General features: G+C 43.8%; 1 protein-coding gene across 1 annotated transcript; it reads left to right on the forward strand.

The window, feature by feature from the left end:
• LOC124043488 (phosphatidylinositol 4-kinase beta-like) lies at nt 1-26048 on the forward strand. Its single transcript, XM_046362134.1, has 11 exons — nt 1-488; nt 20405-20632; nt 20886-21119; nt 21236-21345; nt 21444-21548; nt 21824-21947; nt 22053-22166; nt 22431-22582; nt 22848-22980; nt 23211-23331; nt 23460-26048. The coding sequence occupies exons 1-11, from the start codon at nt 444-446 to the stop codon at nt 23639-23641; spliced, it is 1548 nt and encodes a 515-aa protein (XP_046218090.1). The 5' UTR covers nt 1-443; the 3' UTR covers nt 23642-26048.
• Nucleotides 26049-26677: the final 629 nt, after the last annotated feature.

Consider the following 26677-nt stretch of genomic DNA (forward strand, 5'->3'; position numbering starts at 1 on the left):
ATACGCAGAGAAGTCACACAATTCAGTTGGGAAGATTCCAAAGACTCGTGATTTTATTCTAGGTTGAGTCTTGGAGAAAGTTGTGACATAGCAAGTTGATATTCGAATGTTATTTATTTCCAACATTGGTTATTCTGAGCTTTTCTTTTCAAATCACACAATGTAAAGTAGAGACCATAAACCAAAATTTGGGTTTATGTATGTATGACTTTGGTATTGAACAGATAGGACCAATGACGCATCAAACGTTGGTTTCATGCCAAGGGATGTGTTCGCTCAGATTCTCTGCCCATTGATGTGATAACGCTGGCGTCAACAGTTCTTTTAAATATTTTGAGGCGGATCCGTCAGCTGAGGAAGGCATTTCTTTCGGAATTTGCGCAGCATTAGAATGAGATTCGAGCTGGGGAGCTAGAGTCGTTCCAAATGGAATTACAAATCAAATGGATTTGATTGAGACCCTAAAATCGACATTGTTTGTCAAGAAGGTAAGTTTGTTTTAATGTATTTCATTAATTTACTTACCCAACGTTAGTGTTTCAACAACTAATATTTGTTGCTCCAGCTGGTCTGTTTAGCAAGGAATGTTTTCTCTTCCTGGGCGACGCAGTAACGTTAGCGAGCAAATCAGTCAGAGAAGCAAGCCTTTATTTGCTCTTTTTGAGTTTAGCAATATGAATGGATTTCTCTTTATATATATATATATATATTTTTTTTATGACGGGAGGTTGAAGCCAGTGATTTTGAAGAATCTAGCCTACTATTTATAGCATTCAGGATATTTTTAAGTGGTAGCTAGTTAGCAGAAGTGCTGGGCTATGGGGGCGGCTAGCCTGGTTCTCTCACGCAGCTAGCTAACGTTAGTGCCAACAAATCCGGATATTGTTGAACTGGCCTTCTGTGAACATTAGCCGAACAATGTATGTACGACGGAGACGGGTCATTGAATACAGATCGGACGCTAATCATGCTCAGGTGTGCATTGGGCAGTGACGTGGATTTTGATTGTTTGATAGGTAACGTTACAGCTACTTAGCTGCTGTGACTAATGACGACGGCGTTGTGGCACGCCTTGATAGCTAGTAAACCACATTCTTGCCTAAGTTAAATCTCCATTGTAAATATATTATAGTTGATTGGTTTCGCCTATTCCTCTCTGGCTATAGCCAACAACTGACTTTAAAGCGTAACCAGTTAGCTATCGTCTATGTACTTATTTTTTTAAAATATATAATGCCGGTTTAGGAGTCTAACATGACGGATGGTTACCTTAGTGCACTGTTTTGAACCGCACGTGCCTCTTGACACTTTGCCCAGGACGAGACGTCACACCAGTCCATCATTAACGCTCGAGAATTGACCCTCTATCAGTTTCATGGAGATGCCATCATTCCTCCTAGTTAGGTAAATGTATTATTTGCCTGGTCATTTGTAACTGAAGAATATAGAATGCACTTTGTTCCCTTGGTTATGTCCAAGCAAACTGATTCACTTTCAGGTTTATCTTACAGTGCACCAAGCATTTGCAATACCAACCAGAGTATGTGAACGGAGCGTGCCCCAATCGACTGGAGCGCTGGGCGAGATTTCCAAAGCCTGGAGCGACGGCTCTCGCTCACTCCGATTTCGTTCCAGTAGCGCTCACTTCAGGGCATGCCCGGGTACCATGCATTTGTAGCCCCTTGCTTATGCTACTCGTCATGGAGTTCACTAAATATTTTCATAAAGAAACTGATGAAACACACAGGTCCAAAATCAAGGTGACTTACAAAGATAAGGACCAAGATGGAGAGCAGTGATGTGGTGTCCACAACGAAACAATCATTGTGGGATTAGAAAATGCACATATCCCGAAAGCATGATGGTGTACTTGCTACTTGCACATGCTAAAGTAAATACATTAGGTGGGTAGATGCCTAAGTGTGCCATTGTGTCAGACCTCTTAAAGGTTTACTTCATTTTTGTTATATTATCTATACATTTATTTTGGCCCAAGGCTTCCTGCCTCCTAACCAATTTAGTGTTTATATGCTTTTTAATATGACATGTAGCCTATTTGAAATGACTGCTTCTTACATTCACCCTTTCATATTTCTTAAAATAATTTTCATTCAAATCATATAGTTTGGTTTCATTATTTTAAAACCAAATGGTATGTCCAGGTAGTCACACAACTAGATGGGTGTTGGTTAAATTGTGATGTATTTTTTTAATGAATGGAGCGGCAGTTATTTTTTTTCTCCATTTGCTCTAGGAAAGTTTTTTTTTTTTTTTTGCGGAGTGGTGGAATGCTGGAGCGGTGTGTAAGTACTGCTCCATGAGCGATGGACGTGATTTCCGACCACTCAACTCACTTACTCTGATACCAACCCATGTCCCCTAAAAGAAACACCAAAATGGTGTATAATCAGGATTGTGTTTTATCCAGACAAGATAGACCAAGTGATAGACCAAGTTCACTGCAAACATTACTTGTATTAGCTGGTGACAATGTGACATTTAGTTCAGGCATTGTATGACTTGCCAATCTGTGTTCAATCGAACACTGAATTTCAAGAGCTCAAGTTTTAATGTCACATGCACAAGTAGAGTGAAATACCGTTCTTGTGAACTCTAAACCGAACAATGCAGTGATCAATAACAATGTAATAGAACAAAACCACAAGAGAAATACAAAAAAGGACAGTTAGTATCAGGAAGTGCTGTCTACCGCATATGGACATGGAAGAGTAATTTAAAAGAATAAGCCAGCCACTTCTCTTCCTGTTTGGTTGCTCGCTTCTATTGAATAAAATCTTACTAGGCTAGACCTATATGGACAAGCTGCCTACTGGAGATGTATGTTGGAGGGTTTTTGTTGATTTACTGACGACACAACCACACATTCCCACTCTAAAATGGCATGTAATATCATTGAGTTTATTCAATGTAGGTCTTCTAATAGCCAGGGGATTTTCTTGGTGAAGTCCTAATGTGTGAGAGATCATGATTTGAACCGGTGCCAGATTACTCACTCCCCTGCTATAGCAGAGGAACTTTACCATCTGTGCTGTGATGGAAAGACTGAAGTAACTGATCCTCCTGGTCACGGTTTCGGAGCGCAAGCGAGACCCCAATCAGTGTTTTCTGCCTGGGTGTGCCAGTGTGCCACTACCTCATTAAATAATAAACAGGGACATGAGAGATGTAGGGCTTTGTGCGCTTGATATAACTGCCCTTCCTGTTATTATGACTGTCCAGTGTCCACACTATATACATGAAAACAAATTAAAGATAGTAAATACAGGCTGAAATTCTATTTCTCCTACATTTGAGTAATTTAGCAGAACCTCTTATCCATAGCAACATACTAAGTAGTGAGTGCATACGTTTTCATACGGGTCCCCCACGGGAATCGAGACCACGACCCCGACATTGCAAGCACCATGCTCTACCAACTGAGCTACACAGGGCCACCTGTCACACTCATTTTCACCTTCTCTAAATGCCTTAATTTGTGGCAGTGAAAATGCTCTCTACATACAAGCTTTTGTATGTTACGGGGTCAGTGGAATGGTCGTTTTCCAACAAGTTTTTACATGTTGTTTAAGGGGTGATGAAATTGTCTTCAGCCAGTGTACAACTGTAGATTCCCGATAACTGAGGTTGGCATTCAGGAGGGAAGGACAGCAGATGGGCTCCTCCTGCTACATCACTGGTTGGTCAGTCCAACTAGGTCAGATGTTTGTTTGGAGTGAAATTGGTAACAGTGAACACCCTGCATTTCACTCCAGCCTTTACCACCCAACCACAATAAAGGCCATTCAGGCTGGCACACTGACTATTTGTGCATAACACATTAAGGGGCTACATTATAGACTTGAAGGCCAAGTGGTCTACTGCCATGATTTGCAGGTAAATGTAGGCCAAACATCTCCAGCCCAGTTGGCAATTGTAATACTTTCCTTAAATGAGAAACAGAGGTGCCAGCATGAGTCCTTATAATTATCAAGTGCAAATCTGCCTCAAACCTTTGGTCTGGTAAATAACTTTCTCACTGCCTCTGACATGCTCACACCCACACTTGTTGATGCTCTCTTCTTGCTGGAAGCTCTCTTGCCTGTACTGTATTTGACTTGCTCTGTGGCGCAGCAGACCAATTTCCTGCAGAGTGCGGCAGCTGTGTGGAGGAAGAAAGGAGGCAGACGCCCACTCTTACATCCTCCAAACCCCACATCTGGAAGCCATCGTCGCTTACACTGCCTGGAGGAGCCGGCACGGGCTCCATTATTTCATAATGCTTGTTTAATCATGACCGTGTCGCATCTGCTGTATTATACAGTTGGCCGAGTGTGCAACCATTACAACCACAGAGCCTCGCATGGCCTTCACTTGTCGAAGTGCACTTTTAAAAATATATTTCTTAATTGCTGTAAATATTTACTTCCAGAAATTCCGCATAAACAATTTCTGATGGTGTCAACTGGCACATCACTCATGAAATCGGAACATCAAGCACGTCCCACAAGAATGAGTTACTGCTTGTAAAGTCGGTTCAACATTTATCTGAATAACTATTAGGCAGGTCTATCCATATCTCTGAGCAATACATTTTTTTAAAGAGCCTTCTGTGCTGTAGTAACATTTGTGGGAATGTCATTGGAGGTCAATGTGTAATCTTATCAGTACCAAATCAGAGCTTTGGGCATGTGTCACTGTTAATTGATACTCTAGGCCTATAGGCATGGGAAAGTCAATCTTCATTGTGTGCTAATCTCAGATCGGCTTCTAAAACAACATTGGTTGGCTGAATTAATTAGGCTTGGCCTATCTTATACCTTTTGACTCTAAAGCTGTACTAATAAGAACAGGCTTAGGCTAATAGCACAATGTGTTCTTGGGACCTGAAATAAGTGTCAGAATATTGTATTGTGATCTGTGCTTAACATGTAGGCTAAGTGTTAAAACGCAGGCATTGAGAGGGAAGTAGATTACTTGTGTTCTTTCAAAGTTGAGGCTGGAATGGCAATGTGTATGCCACAAACTGTTCAGCTTAGCTGTGGCGTATCCGTGCCCTCTGATTCTCTGAAACTGCAGGGACGGACGGGACCTTTGGACAGACATCGCTGGAGAGAACAACCTCTACACAACATTGTGTGTATGGACACCCCTTCAAATGAGTAGATTTGGCTATTTCATCCACACCCGTTGCTGACTGACGTAAACAATTGAGTACACAGCCATGCAATCTCCCTAGACAAACATTTGCAATAGAATGGCCTTACTGAAGAGCTCAGTGACATTCAACTTGGCATTGTCATAGGATGCCACCTTTCCAACAAAAGGTTTGTCAAATTTCTGCCCTGCTAGAGCTGCCGCGGTCAACTGGAAGTGCTGTTATTGTGACATGGAAATGTCTAGGAGAAACAACGGCTCAGCCGCAAAGTGGTAGGCCACATAAGCTCACGGAACGGGACCACTGAGTGCTGAAGTGCGTAGTGCATAACAATGTATCTGTCCTCAGTTTCAACACTCACTATCGAATTTCAAACTGCCTCTGGAAGCAACGTCAGCACAATAACTGCTCGGCTGGAGCTTCATGAAATGGGTTTCCATGGCCGAGCAGGCACACACAAGCCTAAGATCAGCCTATACAATGCCAAGTGTGGTGTAAAGCTCACTGCCACTGGACTCTGGAGCAGTGTCAATGTGTTCTCTGAAGTGATGAATTTACACGTCACCATCTGGCAGTCGGACGGACTAATCTGGGTTTGGCGGATGCTTTGAGAACGCTACCTCCCCAACTGCATAGTGCCAACTGTAAACTTTGGTGGAGGAATAATGGTCTGGGTCTGTTTTTCATGATTTGGGCTAGGCCCCTTAGTTCCAGTGAAGGGAACTCTTAACGCTACAGCATACAATGACATTCTAGTCAATTCTGTACTTCCAACTTTGTGGCAACAGTTTGGGGAAGGCCCTTTTCTTGTTTCAGCATAACAATGCCCCTGTATACAAAGGGAGGTTCATACAATGCTCCTGTGGCTGAATGCTGCGTGGACTTGCTTCCAATGTTCCAACATGTAGTGGAAAGTTTTCCCAGAAGAGTGGAAGCTGTAATAGCAGCAAATGGGGATGACGTGGAAGCCATAGGTCCACTTTCAGTCGGTTATAAGTGTCAAACTTTGAAGGTACAGAGAAAATAAGTGATTTATCATATTTTTCACTGTTATTGGTCAGACCTGTGGTATAAATAGGTGACATTTGCACACAGTTTCCAGCCCTGTACCTGACTGCATGCTGAAAGTTGTTGAATGACACACATGTGGGTGACTCTCATTAAACCAGTTTTAACAATGGCAGTAGCAAATTCCGTTAGAATACCATTATGTATTTGCAACAAACCACTGTAATTCTGAAGACTGATGCCTAGTTTATGGCAGTGTCTTATTTTGAATACATTTGACATTTGCCAGAATTGAGTACATTTCACCCCAAATTCTCATTATAGAAATCTATCCATCCAAAATGGCCTGTTTTAGCCTCCATCGTTTAGCCACCCCCCCCCCTTGAATTCCTATTAAATACTACATAATAGTATTTTAAGGCAAAACCCTAGCTTTAGCAGAGATTTTATGAAAAGTGCCCATCTCCCTGTTTGAAAATGACTAGCATTTTGTTCTCCTGACATTTCTATTTATGAATGATGGACACACAATGGATGTGAAATCTTGAGCTTACTTTCCCAGACATTTTGACAGGAAATGCTGTCATGGACACTGTCACATAAGTACCATCCTCTCCCCTTCAAGAAGTGAGGTGAATCTGCCTGGTTGTGTAATGCTCTAATCCTTTCTGTTCCCCTGGGAATTGGAAAGGGCCTCAAGCACATCTGTGAGGCTTTTGATTCGTTGGCTCAGACCCCTTCTGGGAAACCTTGGCTGTGCAGCTGTGTAGTGTGGTTTGTCATGGATTTGGACTTGGTTATAGCATGAGTGTGATCAGATGTCTGGAAGACTCTGTCTGACCTTGTGTCCCTGTAGATCTTATGCTGATTGGAACTGCATGCTTTGTGAATTGATTTTGGTAAATGTACTGAACTAGATTGTTGATACAATGAACAAAAATATAAATGCAACTATTTCAAAGCTTTTACTGAGTTACAAATACATTCATTAGGCCCTGATCTATGGATGTCACATGACTGGGAATACAGATATGCATCTGTTGGTCACAGATACAGTGGGGCAAAAAAGTATTTAGTCAGCCACCAATTGTGCAAGTTCTCCCACTTAAAAAGATGAGTGGCCTGTAATTTTCATCATAGGTACACTTCAACTATGACAGACAAAATGAGAAAAAAAAGTCCAGAAAATCACATTGTAGGATTTTTTAAAATTAATTTATTTGCAAATTATGGTGGAAAATAAGTCATTTGGTCACCATTTACACAAACAAGTCATTTATATTTGTGGCTCCCTTACAGACCTGTAAAATCTTCTTCTTCCTGTAAGAGGTTCCTCTGTCCTCCACTCGTTACCTGTATTAATGGCACCTGTTTGAACTTGTTATCAGTATAAAAGACACCTGTCCACAACCTCAAACAGTCACACTCCAAACTCTACTATGGCCAAGACCAAAGAGCTGTCAAAGGACACAAAATTGTAGACCTGTACCAGGCTGGGAAGACTGAATCTGTAATAGGTAAGCAGCTTGGTTTGAAGAAATCAACTGTGGGAGCAATTATTAGGAAATGAAGACATACAAGACCACTGATAATCTCCCTCGATTTGGGGCTCCACGCAAGATCTCACCCTGTGGGGTCAAAATGATCACAAGAACGGTGAGCAAAAATCCCAGAACCACACGGGGGGACCTAGTGAATGACCTGCAGAGAGCTGGGACCAAAGTAACAAAGCCTACCATCAGTAACACACTATGCCTCCAGGGACAAAAATCCTGCAGTGCCAGACGTGTCCCCATGCTTAAGCCAGTACATGTCCAGGCCTGTCTGAAGTTTGCTAGAGAGCATTTGGATGATCCAGAAGAAGATTGGGAGAATGTCATATGGTCAGATGAAACCAAAATATAACTTTTTGGTAAAAACTCAACTCGTCGTGTTTGGAGGACAAAGAATGCTGAGTTGCATCCAAAGAACACCATACCTACTGTGAAGCATGGGGGTGGAAACATCATGCTTTGGGGCTGTGTTTCTGCAAAGGAATCAGGATGACTGATCCGTGTAAAGGAAAGAATAAATGGGGCCATGTATCGTGAGATTTTGAGTGAAAACCTCCTTCCATCAGCAAGGGCATTGAAGATGAAATGTGGCTGGGTCTTTCAGCATGACAATGATCCCAAACACACCGCCCGTGCAATGGAGTGGCTTTGTAAGAAGCATTTCAAGGCTCTAGAGATCTGCATGGAGGAATGTGCCAAAATACCAGCAAGTGTGTGAAAACCTTATGAAGACTTACAGAAAACATTTGACCTCTGTCATTGCCAACAAATGGTATATAACAAAGTATTGAGAAACTTGTTATTGACCAAATACTCATTTTCCACCATAATTTGCAAATCATTAAAAATCCTTTTTCTGATCCTGTTTTTTTTTCTTCTCATTTTGTCTGTCATAGTTGAAGTATACCTATGATAACAATTACAGGCCTCTCGTCTTTTTAAGTGGGAGAACTTGCACATTTGGTGGCCGACTAAATACTTTTTTGCCCCACTGTACCTTAAAAGGTAGGGGAGTGGATCAGAACCAGTCAGTGCTTTGTATGCCCACCATTTGCCTCATGCGGCGCAACATCTCATTCGCAAAGTAGATCAGGGTTTTAATTGTAGCTTGTAGAGTGTAGTCCCACTTCTCAATGGCTGTCTAAAGTTGCTTGATATTGGCGGGAACGGAACACTGTTGTACACGTCGATCCAGAGCATCCAAAACATGCTCAATGGGTGACATGTCTGAGTATTTAGGCCATGGAAGAATTGGGACATTTTCAGCTCCCAGGAATTATATACTGATCCTTGCAACATGGTGCCATGCGTTATCATGCTGAAACATAAGGTGATGGCGGCGGATGAATGGCACGACAATGGGCCTCAGGATCATAAAATGCAGTTGTGTTCGTGTAACCGATGTGAAATGGCTAGTGGTGGTGCACGCTAATAGCATTTCAATCGGGTGACGTCACTCGCTCTGAGACCTGAAGTAGTTGTTCCCCTTGCTCTGCAAGGGCCATGACTTTTGTGGAGCGATGGGTAATGATGCTTCGTAGGTGTCAGTTGTTGACGTGTGCAGAGGGTCCCTGGTTTGGGGACGGACGAAAGTTATACTGTTACATTCGTTATCCGTCGCTTATGCCTTCCCATACCATAACCCACCGCCACCATGGGGCACTCTGTTCACAATGTTGACATCGGCAAACCGCTCGCCAACACAACGCCATACACACTGTTTGCCATCTGCCTGGTACAGTTCGTCTGAGAGGCTCCAGAGTGGCACAGGTGTCTAAGGAACTGCATCTCCGTGCAAGAGGTGTAACTACAGTACCTGGTTCGAATCCAGGCTGTATCACATCCGGCCGTGATTGGTAGTCACATAGGGTGGCGTACAATTGGCCCAGCATCGTCCAGGTTTGACCGGGTAGGTAGGCCTTTATTGTAAATATGAATTTGTTCTTACTTGACTTGCCTAGTTAAATAAAACAAACAGTTGAAACCAGGATTCATCCGTGAAGAGCGCACTTCTCCAGCGTGCCAGTGGCTGTTGAGGAGGAGCGTTTGCCCACTGAAGTCGGTTATGATGACAAACTGCAGTCAGGTCAAGACCCTGGTGAGGATGACAAGTATGCAGATGAGTTTCCCTGATATTGTTTCTGACAGTTGGTTCAGGAATTATTTGGTTGTGCAAACCCACGGGTTCATCACCTGTCTGGGTGGTTGGTCTCAGACAAGAAGCAGGATGTGGAGGTCCTGGGCTGGCGTGGTTACATGTGGTCTGCGGTTGTGAGGACGGTTGGACATACTGCCAAATTCTCAAACTATGTTGGAGGCGGCTTAAGGTAGAGAAAGAACATTAAATTCTGGCATGCTGGTGGCATGCTGACTGCCAGAATATCCAATTGCATGCTCCCTCAACCTGATACATCTGTGGTGTTGTGTGACAAAATTGCAAAAAAAAAAAATTGGTAGCCTATTTATTGTCCCCAGTAAAAGGTGCCCCTGTGTAATAATTGTGCTGTTAATCAGCTTCTTGATATGCCACGCCTGTTAGGTGGCTGGATTACCTTGGCATAGGAGAAATGCTCACTAACAGAAATGTGAGAAATAAGCATTTGTGCATAGTGAACATTTCTGGGATCTTTTTGTTTCAGCTCGTGATACAAGGGACCAACACTTTACATGTTGCATTTAAAAAATATATTTTTGTTCAATATACTTGGTCATGGAGAAAGGCAACCATCTTATATTCCAGATAATGAACATTTTTCAAATGGTGAAAAACTGACTCGTTCAGTAAAATTCTAAAATGTGTGTATGACTTCAAGAGCAAGCATAACTTAACAAATCTATGTGATGTCACCCCCCCCTGTTTGTACACTGGTCTCTTGGTTCACTGACTCATCTCTCCTTCTTCCAGATTTGACTGCCGCCATGGCTGACATGGAAGTGTCTCTCTCCCCTGCCCAGATCGAGGCACTTTACCTCAGCCCCTCGCTGTCCTCCACCTCCACATTTTCCTGCCCTTCCTCACCTGGATCCTCTTCTTCCTCGTTCTCCTGCTCAGACTGCTCCTCGGACTGCCCCAACCAGCACCAGTCGTCTTCCAGTCCCAGAAGCTCCAGCCCCAGTGGCTGCAGCAGCAGCGACAGCGATGGCATGCGGGGCTGCAGCCCTCCTCTGGACATCATATCTGAGGACGCTGTGGTGCTGGACCTGGTCATCAATCCCGAAGTGGCCTTGAAGGCTTGCCAGGAGGTCCTGCAGAAGGTCAAACTCCTGAAGGTTGAGGAAGAACCGGAGTTGTTACAAAAGTGCAGCCCACAATGGCGGCTGCCCAAAGAGACCGTATACATGGAGCCTTGCAACACGGGTTCCACTAAAGAGGAAGAACGGTGTTATTCTCCTCAACAAATAATGCAGAAATGCCCTCCATCACAACAGTCTTGTGACACAGGTTCGATTAAAGAGGAGGAAAGAAGAAAAGCGTGACCCTCCCCGACAAATTACGCAGACATGCCCTCAGTCGCAACAACAGAATGGCGACCAGTCCTCTGCGGCGGCCAAGCAGTCCTTGCTTTTGCGGCTCTTTGAATCTAAGCTCTTCGACGTCTCCATGGCCATGTCCTACCTGTACAAGTCCAAAGAGCCCGGTGTCCAGGCCTACATTGGCAACCGCCTCTTCAGCTTCTCAGACGAAGACGTGGACTTCCACCTGCCCCAGCTGCTCAACATGTACGTCCACATGGACGAGGATATGGGCGACGCCATCCGACCCTATGTGGTGCACCGCTGCCGCCAGAGCATTGCCTTCTCCCTGCAGACGGCATGGCTGCTCGGCGCCTACTCCTCCGACATGCACATCTCTACCCAGCGCCACTCTCGCGGCACCAAGCTGCGCAAGCTAATCCTCTCAGATGAACTAAAGCCCCATGCAGTTTCTAAAGGTGTGGGTGCTGTGGATGCCAGGCCTGGCCTGCGGGTCGGTGCCCACATTCACCACCACCAGCGGCACACCATGAAGCCGTCCCTGGCCGCCGACAGCCAAATCAACCCCGCCGATGCCTACCTCTCGCCTTCCAAGCGGACACACCAGCGGTCCAAGTCAGACGCCACGCATTGCACGAGCCTGGTGACTAGCCTGAAGAGAACAGCCAGCAACCCCAAGGTGGAAAGCGGCTACGATGAGGTGAGTGCCTTAACATATTTTGCCATGCTGAGAGGGACGGGAGAGTGGTGTCAGTTGTTGAGTATAGAATGTCTTTATGTTTTGTTTTTAATCATGTCTTTTAATAGTAGGCCTGTTGCATACATGTTCTCTCTTTTTATAGTCCCCATGTATGATAAAGCACAGTAAACCCTGTGTGGATTTTAGTTGAGGAATCTGAATCCCTACCCTGAATCCCAAGTTTTTCTCCATCTGTGTCAGTAGTAAGTAGTTGTCCTACATAACACTGTGGGAAACATGGTTCAACCGTTCTGGATTGTGCTGTGCCAGCAATACTTTTATTATTCGCAGGTGCGGCCTCTTCCATATGGAAAAACTGTTCTGTCAAAATTGAACATTCTCTGGGAGCCCGGGATTATAAGTGTTGGACCTTGAGGAGCTCTATTCCAGCTCTTTCGTATGGTCTAGCCAGACTACCCTCAGCCTAACTAATAAAGGGGTTGGGGTTAGGTAGCATCTGTCCCACATCTCCAGAGTTCCCTCCCTATTGTTTTGGGCGTGCAGTCTCCTCCCTCTCCATTTTGGCTGGACTTCTCAGGCAGATTGCTCTGCAGCTGGTGTCAGAGGTCAGAGTGAGGTTGAGGGTGGGTCCCTCTTGAATGGAGAGATGGTGAAAAAATGGGTCACTTTCTATCATTGCAGACATTGGATTGTTTTAGCAGATGCTTTTGTGAGCATGTTTGTGTGTTGGCAGGATTTGTCAGTGTTGACGAGTGATAGTCCTTGTGGTAAATCGTATAAAAGCCATGCCTCTTGGTTGGAAGAGACACTTTCAGACTAGTTTCCCTATGATTGCTTTGAGTGCACAGAGAAAGAATGATGGAGAGTTTGTGTGCTTCTCCTTGTCTGGCCTTTCTCTCAGTCCCACTGTTTCTCTGGCTTGCAGCCTTCTGCCAGTCCTCAGTCTCATCAGGGATCAGTTATTTTATGAGAAATAAAATGGGGTAGTTTTAGATGGGACAATGTCCTGAACCAGAACAGAGTGATGGTCCCTCTCCCCTCCTTGATATATTTTACTGTCCTCACAGTTACATGCCTTAAATGTATTTTTATTTTTTAAATGATAGACTTTCTGGGCAAGTGGACTCCAAGACATCTTGCTGCGTTATGCATTATCTCGCTACTACCAATGTTTCCCCTCCCACATCTCTGTTTTAGTCATCCTTTTTAATATCCTCTACCAATCCCTCTCTCAGCTAATATCCTCTTTCACTCTCCCTCTCTCTTTCCTCCCCTCCCTTCCCCACTTCTGCCTGCATCAAACCTCCCTGCTGACGTTGTGGCCAGTGATCCCTGTTTAATCTGTGTCGGTGCTGTGAAGAATCCTGTAGGCCACAATAACAATCCACAGAAGGCAAACAACAGCCCAAAGGAGTTCAAGGGCGCTTCATTTACATTTACATTTACATTTAAGTCATTTAGCAGACGCTCTTATCCAGAGCGACTTACAAATTGACTTTGCTCTTTAGGATTTATTAGCAAAGATGGGTAGAAACTGCTTCTCTAATAGAAATATCCGATCACCCTAGTAGGTGATGTCATGGCAACGTTAGCTAGCGAAGACCCAATGTGTTTCTGCACAGGACCTAACGGTCGTGCAAGCTGTCAAATCAAAGGCACTACCTTTTGATATAAAGTTGGTTTTGTTGGAAATAAAAAACGTGTCACTTTCGAGGTAATTACAGTTTCTGCTACTTAAGCTCGGCTCGAATCTATGTTTTGGATAAAATTAAAAAATTTAACAACGAAGTTTAGATTTGTCACTTCTCCCATTGACTTGCCAAACCCCGGTCTGGTCTGCAGAGTCTGCTTTGCAAGCGTTATGGGAAGTCTCGCTGTTTGCGCCTCTGTTTAGAAACTAGTGATCACTAGTTGGATGGCAAGCAGTCCATTTTAGCTTTGTAATAATAAATAGTGTACTGATAGTCCTTATTGCTAAGGCTTCACTTGCCATCTTGTTAGTCCTGGTTATTTGCCTCAGAACTGATCTTTTTACTTGGCCTCTGGCTGGATTGCAATAGTGAGGAAAAACCAAGAGGCACCAATCACAGTGAAGAAGAATGCTGTGAAATATGTCCACCATTTTGAGCTGCACTGTAATGTGAGTGGGACCGCCCCCACAGTGCAGGTTGGGTTGTGTTGCATAACGGCCCTTTTGTTTACAGTCTGGGCTCAGCTGTCAGTGCCCAGCATGCCTTCTCTGCCTCACTACTTCCCTCTTCCTGCCCCCTCGTGTTGTCTTGGCAACAGCCACTGGGCTGGGGCACTGGTGGATTCAGATAGCTCCCTTTTCCTCCAGAGTGGGTTTCAATGTAAACATACACTACCTGTCAAAAGTTTTAGAACACCTACTCATTCAAGGGTTTTCTTTTATTTTTACTATTTTCTATATTGTATAAATAATAGTAAAGACATCAACTATGAAATAACACATATGGAATCATGTAGTAACCAAAAAAGTGTTAAACAAATCAAAATGTATCTTATATTTGAAATTCAAATAGCCACCCTTTGCCTTGATTGCAGCTTTGCACACTTGAGAGAATACCAACCAGCTTCACCTGAAATGCTTTTCCAACAGTCTTGAAGGAGTTCCCACATTCTTAGCCCTTGTTGGCTGCTTTTCTTTCACTCTACGGTCTGACGCATCCCTAACCATCTCAATTTGGTTGGGGGATTGTGGAGGACAGGTCATCTGATGCAGCACTCCATCACTCTCCTTCTTGGACAAATAGCCCTTACACTGCCTGGAGGTGTGTTGGGTCATTGTCCTGTTCAAAAACAAATGATAGTCCCACTAAGACTAGATGGGATGGTGTATCGCTGCAGAATGCTATGGTAGACATTCTGACATTCAGTGTCACCAGCAAAGCACCATCACACCACCACCTCCATGCTTCACTGTGGAAATACACATGCGGAGATCATCCGTTCACCCACACAGCGTCTCACAAAGACACAGCGTTTGGAACCAACGCCCAAGCAAGTTTCTTTTCCTTCTTGCTTTCCTTTTAGTAGTGGTTTCTTTGCAGCAATTTGACCATGAAGGCCTGCTTCACGCAGTCTCCTCTGAATTCTTGATGTGTCTGTTACTTGAACTCTGAAGCATTTATTTGGGCTGCAATTTCTTAGGCTGGTAAATCTAATGAACTTATTTATCCTCTGCAGCAGAGGTAACTCTAGGTCTTCCTTTCCTGTGGTGGCCCTCATGAGAGCCAGTTTCATTAGAGCTTGATGGTTTTTGACTACACTAAGAAACTTTCAAAGTTCTTGATCTGTATTGACTGACCTTCATTTCTTACAGTAATGATGGACTCGTTTCTCTTTGCTTATTTGAGCGGTTCTTGCCATAATATAAACTTGGTATTTTACCAAATAGGGCTATCTTCTGTGTAATTAACTTTTAGGGCTATCTTCCACAAATGTAACTTTTAATGAGGCACACCTGTTAATTGAAATGCATTCCAGGTGACATCCTCATGAAGCTGGTTGAGAGAATGGCAAGAGTGTGCAAAGCCGCCATCAGTGCAAAGGTTGGCTATTTGAAGAATCTCAAATAGAAAATATATTTTAATTGGTTTAACACTTTCAAAAAAAAAATTGGTTACATGATTCCATGTGTTAATTCCTAGTTTTGTCTTTGCTATTATTCTACAATGTAGACAATAGTACAAATAAAAACCCTTGAATGAGTAGGTGTTCTAAAACTTTTTACTGGTTTTGTATGTGTTTATATAAATGTTTTACTTATCTGTTCGGAACAAGTGTTAATGTCGAGCCCTGCGTTGTTGACTTGGACATCAAGACATTCGGTGGAAGGCAAATGCCTCAACATTGATTTGACTGCTGTGAAATCAGTTGTAAGTCTTTAGACTGACTTCCTTATCAGACAGGCTAGTACAGAGGAGCTATCTGTTGTCTCCAGAATAGCTCCACCCTTAGAATACCGCGTTAAACACTGGGCAACGTGTTACAAAAATCACCTGGACTGCAGGTGCAAAGGACATGTGCCCTACTGCTGACATATATGCACAGACAATGTATTTCTGCCACACCTTGTTGCGTTCTGCAGGTAACCCAAGCCTCGGGCTCTGTCTCCCTGTCGACTCTATCCCCAGTGTAGTTGTCATCAGCAACATGTACTTTGGTTACATGTCTATTGGGGGTGCAGCTAATTGCACATTTTGGCTAGACTCCTGAAATGCGTCACAAGAGGGCGACACGAGTAGCTCAACCTGTTTTTGTGTCCTTAAGCACCAAAAGTATAATCGGGCACACGGCCATGCAATCTCCATAGAGAAACATTGGCATTAGAATGGCCTTACTGAGCTCAGTGACTTTCAACATGGCACCGTCATAGGAGGCCACCTTTCCAACACGTCAGCTGGTCAAATTTCTAGAGCTGGTAGGCGCCACAAGCTCCCAGAACAGAAGTGGCGGGTGCTGAAGTGCGTAGCAAATCGTATGTCCTCTCTTGCAGCACTCTCTACCGAGTTCCAAACTGTATCTGGAAGCAACGTCAGCACAATAACTTTATCGGGCGCTTCATAAAATGGGTTTCCATGGCAGAGCAGCCGCAAACAAGCCTAAGATCACCATGCGCGATGCCAAGCGTCGGCTGGAGTGGTGTAAAGCTCATCGCCATTGGAAACGCGTTCGCTGGAGTGTTGAATTACACTTCACCTTTTTTTATTTAACTAGGCAAGTCAGTTAACAAATTCTTATTTACAATGAAGGCCTACCGGAGGACAGCGGGTTAACTGCCTTGTTCAGAGGCAACACAATTGGGATTTGATCCAGCAACCTTTCGTTTACTGGCCCAACGCTCTAACCACTAGGCTACCTGCCGCACCATCTAGCAGTCGGACGGACAAATCTGGGTTTGGCGGATGCCAGGTGAAAACTACCTGCCCAAATGCATAGTGCCGACTGTAAAGTTTGGTGGAGGTGGAATAATGATCTGGGGCTGTTTTTCATGATTCAGGCTAGGCCCCTTAGTTCTGGTGAAGGGAAATATTAACGCTACAGGATACAATGACATTCTAGACAATTCTTTGCTTCCAACTTTGTGGCAACAGTTTGGGGAAGGCTCTTTTCCTGTTTCATCATGTCAATGCTCCCATGCACAAAGTGAGGTTCATACAAAATTGTCAATCGGTGTGGAAGAACTTGACTGGCCTGCACAGAGCCCTGACCTCAACCTCACCAAACACCTTTGGGATGAATTAGAACGCTGACTGCGAGCCAGGCCTAATCTCAACTCTATGATAGAGCAGGTATCCACTCAACCTTTTCAAATCTATTAATTTAATTTAGGGAAGTATTACCCAGCCACTTTATTTGTTTGGAAAACAAATTTATTTTTGCCTCATTAAGCACTGGTCCAGAATCAGTTTAGTTATTTTTCTGTTTAGAACAGTTGATTGGTTTGAATCGGGTCCCAGGAACACTCAGGGACCCTTCCTCAACAGGACGTCCTGTCCACTGGAAATAATGCTCAGGCAGTCTGCCGTTTGGTCATGATCCAGAAAAATACACATCTTCACAGGAAAGGCATTTTGACATTTAACTACAAAAGTACAACCCAAAGGAAACTGCTTGGTTTGCCTGTCAACACAAAAAGACCAAGGAAATCTTATGAAATATGGGTTCCTCATTCTGGAAAACCGGTGCTTATGAATATGCCTAACTAGGGCTGTGGCGGTCATGAAATTGTCAGGCGGTAATAGTCATGCAAATGACTGCCTTTCTCACGGTAATTGACCTTTTTAACAAACATGTTTAGTGTGCCTTTTTGGGACATCTAGATTTTAGAAAGTCTAATACATTTTATATAGCCATCACAATAAAATCCATTATTTAGTTGTGATTGGCCTATAAACCTGGGAATGTCTTAAAATTCAAAATAGACTGCATGATGGAGCTCTGTATCTTGATGATTTGTAAGAGGGGAGATCTAATCTATGGAATTAAAAGGGAAATGAGAGAAGGGTTACAACGACCAAAAGCCAACCGGTATGCTGCTATTTACGCTATAATCTGAGTGGAGTTATATGTAGGCTAACTGCAGGATGGTGAAAAGCGTGTTTAACTTTATGGCTAGCCTCAATTAGCCTAGTTAGCTTGCTTCTCTGGGTTTGATGCAGTCAAGACGGGTACTGTGTAATCGGATGGGAGGATGAATAACTAGCAAGAAGTTAAGGGGTTGCGGCCTCTACCTCCTGTGCCTCCAGGCTCATAGTGCTCCGAGCCTCCCGTGTCTTACTCACATGTTCACACACACACACACACACACACCGAACGTTCTCCACTCACTAACAGCCTACAGCTTCTGTCTCTATGGCTCCAGTTGAATAAAGTAGCAAAACAATTGGCTTTTCTGCTGCTTCCCTCACTCTGCTCGAACCAGTTGTCTTTTCGGGAAGATGTTTTAAAAATATGCATGTTGGGTCTGGTCCATTTCGGGAACGGGAACTTTAACTCCAGTCACTATTTATTTGTCCTCATCATTTTAGATTATTGCAAATTCAATCATGATGTGTTTAGAGTTATTAGAGGGACAATAGAGTGCTGAGTTCCGGGCCATTAGCAAGTTTGGTAGGCAATCCATCGGTGCCATTCATTTGTGCAGTTCTGGATTGGGATTACCATTCCCAATGGTCATGGAATTGAACTGCGGTCATGACCCGTGACTGCCGGTGTGGCGGTAATACAGCCCAAGGCCTAACCCATGTATGTTAACACCACCTTTTAAAGGCTCTGTTTCAATGTCCACACCAACTAAAAAAATGTATGCATTGGGCATGATTTCTCTGTAGGATACTAATATGGACATTGGCATGTAGTTCAATGGTCTCTAACCCCTTGCGTTTTCGCTCTATAACCTGATTAACTTGTGTCATGTTTTTTAAAAATACTCCTGGGATTTTTGGAATCGGGAGACTCGGCTAAATGTAAAGACACCTGGAGTAACCTGTACTAAATGAAAGGTTAGTATGGGAACATGTTTGAATGGAAAGCTCCAAATTGAAATCCAATTTTATTGGTCACATGCAGATGTTAATGCAAGTGTAGCGAAATGCTTATGCGTCTAGTTCCAACAGTGCAGTAATATCTAACAAATTCACAATGACTACCTTCTATACACACACAAATGTAAAGGGATGATTAAGAGTATGTACATATGGATGAGCAATGGCTGTAGGCAAGATGCAGTAGATGGTATATACACATATGAGATGAGTAATGTAGGGTATGTAAACATTTATTGAAATGGTGTTATTTAAAGTGACTAGTGATACCACTTTAAGATTACTTAATTTTAAAAAAGGTAAGAGATTTGAGTCTGTTGACAGCAGCCACTCTGTTAGTGGTGGCTGTTTAACAGTCTGATGGCCTTGAGATAGAAGCTGTTTTTCAGTCTCTCGGTCCCAGCTTTGCTGCACCTGTACTGACCTCGCCTTCTGGTGGATAGCGGGGTGAACAGGCAGTGGCTTGTGTGGTTGTTGTCCTTGATCCTGTGTCACATGCAATGTTGACACAAAATGTTTACACATTTTACATGTTAGTCCTAAGCCACAATCATGCCACTGGCAGTAGTTCATGTTGCAAAAATGGTCCTACCTGGTATTAAAGGTAGACTCAGCGGTATGATGTAGACGCAGAAAGTAAACTGCATTGTGGGTGAATTTCCGCAACAACGAGGAGTATTGAAGCGCGAGGCTCAACATCTTCGTTGTTTTGGTCACCTGGCTACCGTGCTGTAGCAGTGCGACTGTGTGCGCGCAAAGTCTTGTATCTCGCTGATCTCAATATCTGCAGTGCTGCCGGTGGCAACAAATTTAATTGAGTCTACCTTTTTTTTTTTTCTTAAGTATTTTAACAATGTTAACCGTCCCATATGTTAGCCTACTTGGCACTTGATTCATTGTTTCCATTAAACTCAATTTAAGTGTTTTTAAATGGTAACATCTCAATCATAAGGTTATCTAATTTCAAATTCGCCAGAATGGTGGACTGTAGAAGAAATTACTTCCTCGGTGTCGTTTTACCTATTATAATGGTATTGAATATTGCTCATACTTTAGATAGGAATATTGGACACCATAAGTTGACTGAACATCTCCAAGGCCCAAGGTATCTGGGTGTCGCTCAACTCTTATCATTTTAACTATTGTGGTACTGCAATGGTTTGACAGAATTGATTTGCTTCCTTCTCCCTGTGCCCATGCATTCTTAGTCTTATCTCCCTTGGTTCTCTTATGATTCCGCTCCTAAAACATCCTCCATTCAATTCCCATCTTCCTCCCTCCTTTCTCAGCCTTTTAATTTGTTTTTGTAGTCATTCAAGAAAGGACCTGAAAGTTGTGCCACTTATTTGCTGTTACTCATTGTAAATTTCTTCAGAACACAAAAAGACATCAGTCTTGATTGAGATTCTAACTCTCCTCCTTACCTCTCTCCTCCTCTCTGTAGCCGCTGCGCCTGACGCCGCAGAGGGAGTTCATCAAGTCTCTGATAAGCATCGGAAAGCAGCTGGCCACACTGCCCACCAAGGAGCAGAAGACCTGGCAGCTCATCTCAGAGCTGTCACAACTCAACCACAAGCTGCCCGCCCGCGTCTGGCTGCCCACTGCAGCCTTTGACCACCACGTGGTGCGCATGCCCCACACACAGGCCGTGGTGCTCAACTCCAAAGACAAGGTGAGGCGACTTGTTGTAATATATATATGAGGTACACACCCACACTACAGGCTCCAAAAACAAGTTGACCAGAAGATCTAATAGTTAGTTTTTGTTATTATTAGTTTCCTGAGGAGCCTTGAGTGTAAATGGAGTGGGCCCCAATGCTCTTTGTCAATGGACCTTCCTGCTTAAATGTGTCTTAGAAAAATAGGTCTAGAACTCCAGTCCCTAAGTATGCCTTCTGACCTCTTCTTTCTCCCCTTCCTCTCAGGCCCCATACATCATCTACGTGGAGGTGCTGGAGTGCGAGAGGTTCGAGACATCCGGCATTCCCCTGCGCATCCCAGAAACGCGCATCCGCAGTGCCCGCTCTGCGGACAACCTCCTCCCGGAGTGCATTGGCATTACAGCCGAGCAGCGCGCCGTCAGCTTCTCCACTGTGCCCAACTACGACAACGACGACGAGGCCTGGTCCGTGGATGACATTGGCGAGCTGGAAGTGGAGGTACCGTGTGGCACAATGTGACTTCTTCAAGTAACATTTTGATGACTAGGCTGTAAGGGAAGGAGGGAGTGAATCAGATTTGAATGTACTTTAACCCTGGGGTCCTATGGTTCCAGCTCCCAGAAGGCCACACCAGTAGCAGTGACAACATTTCCCAGTTCTCTGTGGACAGCATCACCAGCACGGAGAGCAAGGAGCCTGTCTTCATCGCCGCCGGCGACATCAGGTATAGTGTCACTGTCAGCCAGAATTTCTCTGCTAGCTTGTTTCTCTTTTAAGACATTCTTGTTATAGTTTTACAACCACATGTTTCTTTTGTCTTAGGCGACGTCTGTCAGAGAACCTGGCCCACACCCCCACAACGTTCCGGAAAGATCCAGAGGACCCGTCCGCTGTGGCGCTCAAGGAGCCCTGGAAGGAGAAAGTCAGGTGGGTGATTGGTACATAGACATGGAATTACTAGAAGATACAAAAAATTGGTGGGCATACACAATCCCCCACTGAGGATGCATGTCTATCCCACTTTTTTTATTTAACCTTAATTTAACTAGGCAAGTCAGTTAAAACATTCTTATTTCCAATGATTGCCTACCCTGGACGACACTGGGCCAATTGTGCACCTCCCTTAGTTCAGCGAAGAACAATGCATTGTCAAGTAATTTGCTGTGTCCTTACTATTTCCTTCCTCTCTCTCCATCCCTCAGGCGGATAAGGGAGGGCTCCCCTTACGGTCACCTGCCAAACTGGCGGCTGCTGTCAGTCATCGTGAAGTGTGGGGACGACCTGAGGCAAGAGCTATTGGCCTTCCAGGTGCTCAGCCAGCTACAGGTACTTGACTCTCCACAGTAGAGTCCCATTCCACAGAAAAGTCCTCTGGTAGTATTATTAGTGTTCACTCACTAATTCGCTCCACTTCTCCTCTATCCTCTCCAGTCCATCTGGGAGCAGGAGCGCGTCCCCCTGTGGATCAAGCCCTATAAGATCCTGGTGATGTCATCAGACAGCGGGATGATTGAGCCTGTGCTGAACGCTGTGTCTCTGCACCAGGTGAGCAGAGAAAATGAAATGGACCCAATTGGGCACTTGATCTCATGACAAAGTTGCCTAACAATCACTTCAGGCCGAGTTGTTTAGCTTTGTAGTCCAGTTCCTCTTGGGATGACAGATTTTGGTTATATTAGTAATGGTTTGATCACACACTGGAATTTCGTGTCGGTTGCTAATTCTAATGGAATGCCGTGTCGGTAGCTTTTTCTAATGGACTACGGTGTCTGTTGCTATTTTATGCCAAATGCTATCTCTGTGCTCCAGGTGAGGAAGCAGAGCCAGCTGTCTCTGCTGGATTACTTCCTGCAGGAGCATGGCAGTTACACCAACGAGGCCTTCCTCACCGCCCGACGCAACTTTGTGGAGAGCTGCGCCGGCTACAGTCTCATCTGCTACCTGCTGCAGGTTAAAGACAGGTGGGCAGCCCTCCCTTCTCACCCCTCTTCAGTTTCACTAGTTATATTACTCATGTTCAATTTCTCCTCTTCCTTTGTCTTTGAGCCTGTTTGGCTGTGTTTACACAGGCTGCACAATTCTGATCTTTTTCCAATAATTAGGCAGAAGTGTCAGAATTGGGCTGCCTTTGTAAACTGTTTTTGTGGTCTGATCTCAACTACCACATCCCACCATCTCCTGTATTCCTAAACTGTTTATTCACTCCCCTTATCTCCATTTTTCCAGACACAATGGAAACATCCTCCTAGACTCGGAGGGCCACATCATCCACATTGACTTTGGCTTCATCCTGTCCAGCTCTCCCAGGAACCTGGGCTTTGAGACCTCTGCTTTTAAGCTCACCAGCGAATTTGTGGATGTGAGTCAAATAAATCCTACTGCATGCAAAATTGCATTGTCGTATAAAAGTGTAAACCGGAAAACACTGTGATCATACAACTAGCTCCCTAACAATCTGCGTAAATACATTTGTCAGTGTTCAAAGACACTATTGGCGACAATGAGTTTACTGGTTAGCTGCAGTAGCCTGCATAACCTGTTGGTTTTGTATGTGTACAGACTAACTTCTTGTCTGTGGTTCTCTCTCAGGTGATGGGAGGCCTGGATGAAGACATGTTCAACTACTACAAGGTGCTGATGCTCCAGGGCCTGATAGCTGCTCGCAAACACATGGAGAAAGTGGTCCAAATAGTGGAGATCATGCAGCAAGGTACTGTTAGCTAAAACCGTATATTAGCATGAGCAGTGTGTTGTGTTGGTTTTCCATAAACATGATCTATCTTTTTCTGTGGTCTTGGTATTGCAACTCTGACTCCCTCTCCCTGCCCCCCCCCCCAGGCTCTCACCTGCCCTGCTTCCATGGCTCCAGCACCATCCGCCACCTGAAGGAGCGTTTCCACATGAGCCTGACGGAGGAGCAGCTACAGGTGCTGGTGGAGCAGATGGTGGATGGCTCCATGCGCTCCATCACCACCAAGCTTTACGACGGCTTCCAGTACTTCACCAACGGCATCATGTGAACAGTTCCACACCAAACTCTACCACATGGGACAACCACATGTGCGAGCAAGCGAACATGCATATGAAGATGGTGGCAACCTGTGCATATGGACTCACGCATGTGTGCTTGCCATAGCAGCACATTTAGGAAAATGGACTCTTGTATAGACAAGTGCAACAAGGTCCTGTTTGCGAACTATGTATGTTCTTTGTCTTAGACGGACCTCTGTTTTCCTCCCTCCTTGTTTTGGCCTTGTGGAGGGGGGAGTCCGCACCTTCTCTCCCTCTTGTCCTCCTATCCATAGGACTTTTAGCGCATTGACTGTTCTAAAACGAGGCATAACGCACATTTCAAATCACACACGAAAATGATTAAGTATCAATATCGGAGGAGGTACTTAATTGAAAAGGGGGAGGGGCAAAACTGGAGAGGGAGTGGTCTATATTCAGAGGAGCCAAGAAGACTTTTATCAGAATGGATAGAAGACGAATAACTGTGGACCAATTGTGCAAGAGCGTCACAAAGCAGTCCATATTGAATATATTGACTTATTTTTGTTCTTAGAGAGCAAAATGGACTTTGAGAAGCCACTGTGTAATGACAAAGAAAGCACAAGACATATCATTTGCAAAGGTTTTCTAATGGACATTTTCTTTGTTCTCTGAAAATTCCTATGGTTATCAAGAATGAGCCAGCCCGAAGAGAGGGGGGGGGACTATTAAAAACCATTGGTGTAAGGAGTGTTATCTGTCAGGGAAAACAACTCCTTAATTCAAAATTTAAACCTTTGATTATGTTTAAACTGGAAAGTTGTGAACTAGGACCAACTCATCTCTTATTAGGGGTCCAAGCATATGCAGCAAAGCTGCTGGTTGTATGTGTTTTTGTTCCCATCCTTGATAACAGGTGGAGTTTCATTTCAATCTGGGTTTTGGACAACTGGGGCTCGTTCAGTAGAGCACATCTGTAACACATTTAGTGTTATAGATAGAAATACCATGAAATAGAAAGTTCTTTATCTCAGTTCTCCATGGACTCTTGTCCTTACTGAATAGGCATCACGAAAGGGCAGAGTGTTTTACCATTTAATATGCCGACTGTGTTATACCAACATGCATCATGTAGAACTTTGCTTTGCTTGTTTCACTCTTTAAACCACCATACTTGAAGGAACGCTAGCATAGTGATGAGCCTCATGCACTTGAGTTATGTTGAACCAAAATGGCTACCTGTGGTTAAATTTATGCAAACACTCAACATTGATGTTCCACTAATTTCTAACAATGTGATTATTAATGCATTATTGTTGTATGGTTCGTTAACTTAGGTTGCATATTTAAAGAATGCTCAACACTTTCCTCTCTGGTTGGCTCAGATGCATTACTGTGAATAACTTGGGCCGATCTAGAGAGAGGGTTGTCCTTGAGCAGATTATGTAAATAATGGGAGTGATTTCTCATTCCTCTCCGTTTGTCTTGGTCTGTTTTTCATTTCTCCTTTTTGTTTTGAACAGTATGAGCTCACTATCACAAGTCAACTTCCTTCATGTTTTTTCTTATACTCAACTTTTTTTTTCCCCCTTGCGGTCTCAAACACATATGTATTGAAGAGAGTGGTTTCAAGAGCTACATGCTTGGATAGCCTATAACTTATATTACCTGCTCATGTTTGAAAGCTGAGTCATTGGTGGGGGGGCTTTTGTGTGTAGCAAAAGTGACAACTTTTCTCTCATGCAGTCATTCCTGTGAGAACCGATGACTTGATGTCTGAGCGGTGCAACTTTTATCATTGCAACAGTTGGGACAAGGGCATGCAGGTCATGTACCCAGGAAGTGCTTTTATCAGAAGTTTAACACTCCCGCCGACTCTTCTCTAAACACTACTACTGCATTGCTTTTCCCTTCATTCATTCCTAACCTTATTCTATAAAGTGCATTTTTATCTTTGCTGGAGTGGGTGCTGTCCGTCAAACCTTGTGTTGATGTCTCCCCATTGAGAAGCAGAATTTTGACCTTGTCCAGTGTCACACCAGGTACATGCTTGTCCATTCAGATGACACTGAGGCCAAGGCCTAAATTCAGTGCAGAACGATGTTCAGACCGCTCCAGATAAATCTATTGTATAGAAAGTGATGTCTGCTCTATATAAATGTTTGCCTTCTGAGTTCTGAACATTTGTGCCCTCCTGAAAGAGGGTTTTATACAGAATTGGTCCACACCAAGCAAAACATTTTTCCCAGTAATTAACTATGGTTGATATGGAGTGCCTTTGTCCTTGATACTAAAGACATTTAAAATGTACAGGGGAAGCAATTGTCCACTTTACATTGTATCAAAACACTTAAGCTTCCTGATTGTTTAACTTTTCATTTGTGGTTGAGACTAAATGCATGACTCATTCAATAAATCAAATTGTTTTTTAACGTGTGATAATTACATATTCAGACTAGTAATTTGTGTTGCAGTAGGTTTAGTTTCCCAATTAAATGACATTCCACTCTGCACATTTAACCAAAATTCATCAAATGAGAGAAACACTGAGTATACTAAACATTAGGAACACCTTTGTGTTGCCCTCACAACAGCCTCAATTTGTCAGGGCATGGACCCCACAAGGTGTCGAAAGCGTTCCACAGGGATGCTGGCTCCAATGCTTCCCACAGTTATATCAAGTTGGCTGGGTGTCCTTGGATCATTCTTGATCCACACGGACTGTAGTTAGAAAAACCCAGCAGCATTGCAGTTGACACTCAAACCGGTGTGTCTGTCCCCTACCATAACCCGTTCAAAAGGTACTTTTCTTGCCCAATCACACACAATACATGTCTTAAAGCTTAATACTTTAACCTGTCTTCTCCCCTTCGTCTACTGATTGAAGTGGATTTAACAAATGACCGCAAAGGGACAATATGATTCATCTGGTCATGAAGAGGCTAATGCCTTTCTTGGACTCTCATCCAAAGATGGAAACAAGAGGTGCAGAGAAGAAGTTGAGAGGTTTTTCAAAACATTTTTTATAAAAGGGTCAAGGAGTCGAAGTAGCTGGCTACTTGAGA

This window comes from Oncorhynchus gorbuscha, linkage group LG09 (assembly GCF_021184085.1).
Source record: "Oncorhynchus gorbuscha isolate QuinsamMale2020 ecotype Even-year linkage group LG09, OgorEven_v1.0, whole genome shotgun sequence".
Taxonomy (NCBI): domain Eukaryota; kingdom Metazoa; phylum Chordata; class Actinopteri; order Salmoniformes; family Salmonidae; genus Oncorhynchus; species Oncorhynchus gorbuscha.

What these genes read in the sequence shown, in the direction of transcription:
- LOC124043488 (XM_046362134.1), top strand. Translation starts at nt 444, where the DNA reads ATGGATTTGATTGAGACCCTAAAATCGACATTGTTTGTCAAGAAG. An exon ending in CGACATTGTTTGTCAAGAAG is followed by an intron (nt 489 to 20,404) that starts GTAAGTTTGTTT and finishes TCCTCTCTGTAG; the next exon opens with CCGCTGCGCCTGACGCCGCA. An exon ending in TGCTCAACTCCAAAGACAAG is followed by an intron (nt 20,633 to 20,885) that starts GTGAGGCGACTT and finishes CCTTCCTCTCAG; the next exon opens with GCCCCATACATCATCTACGT.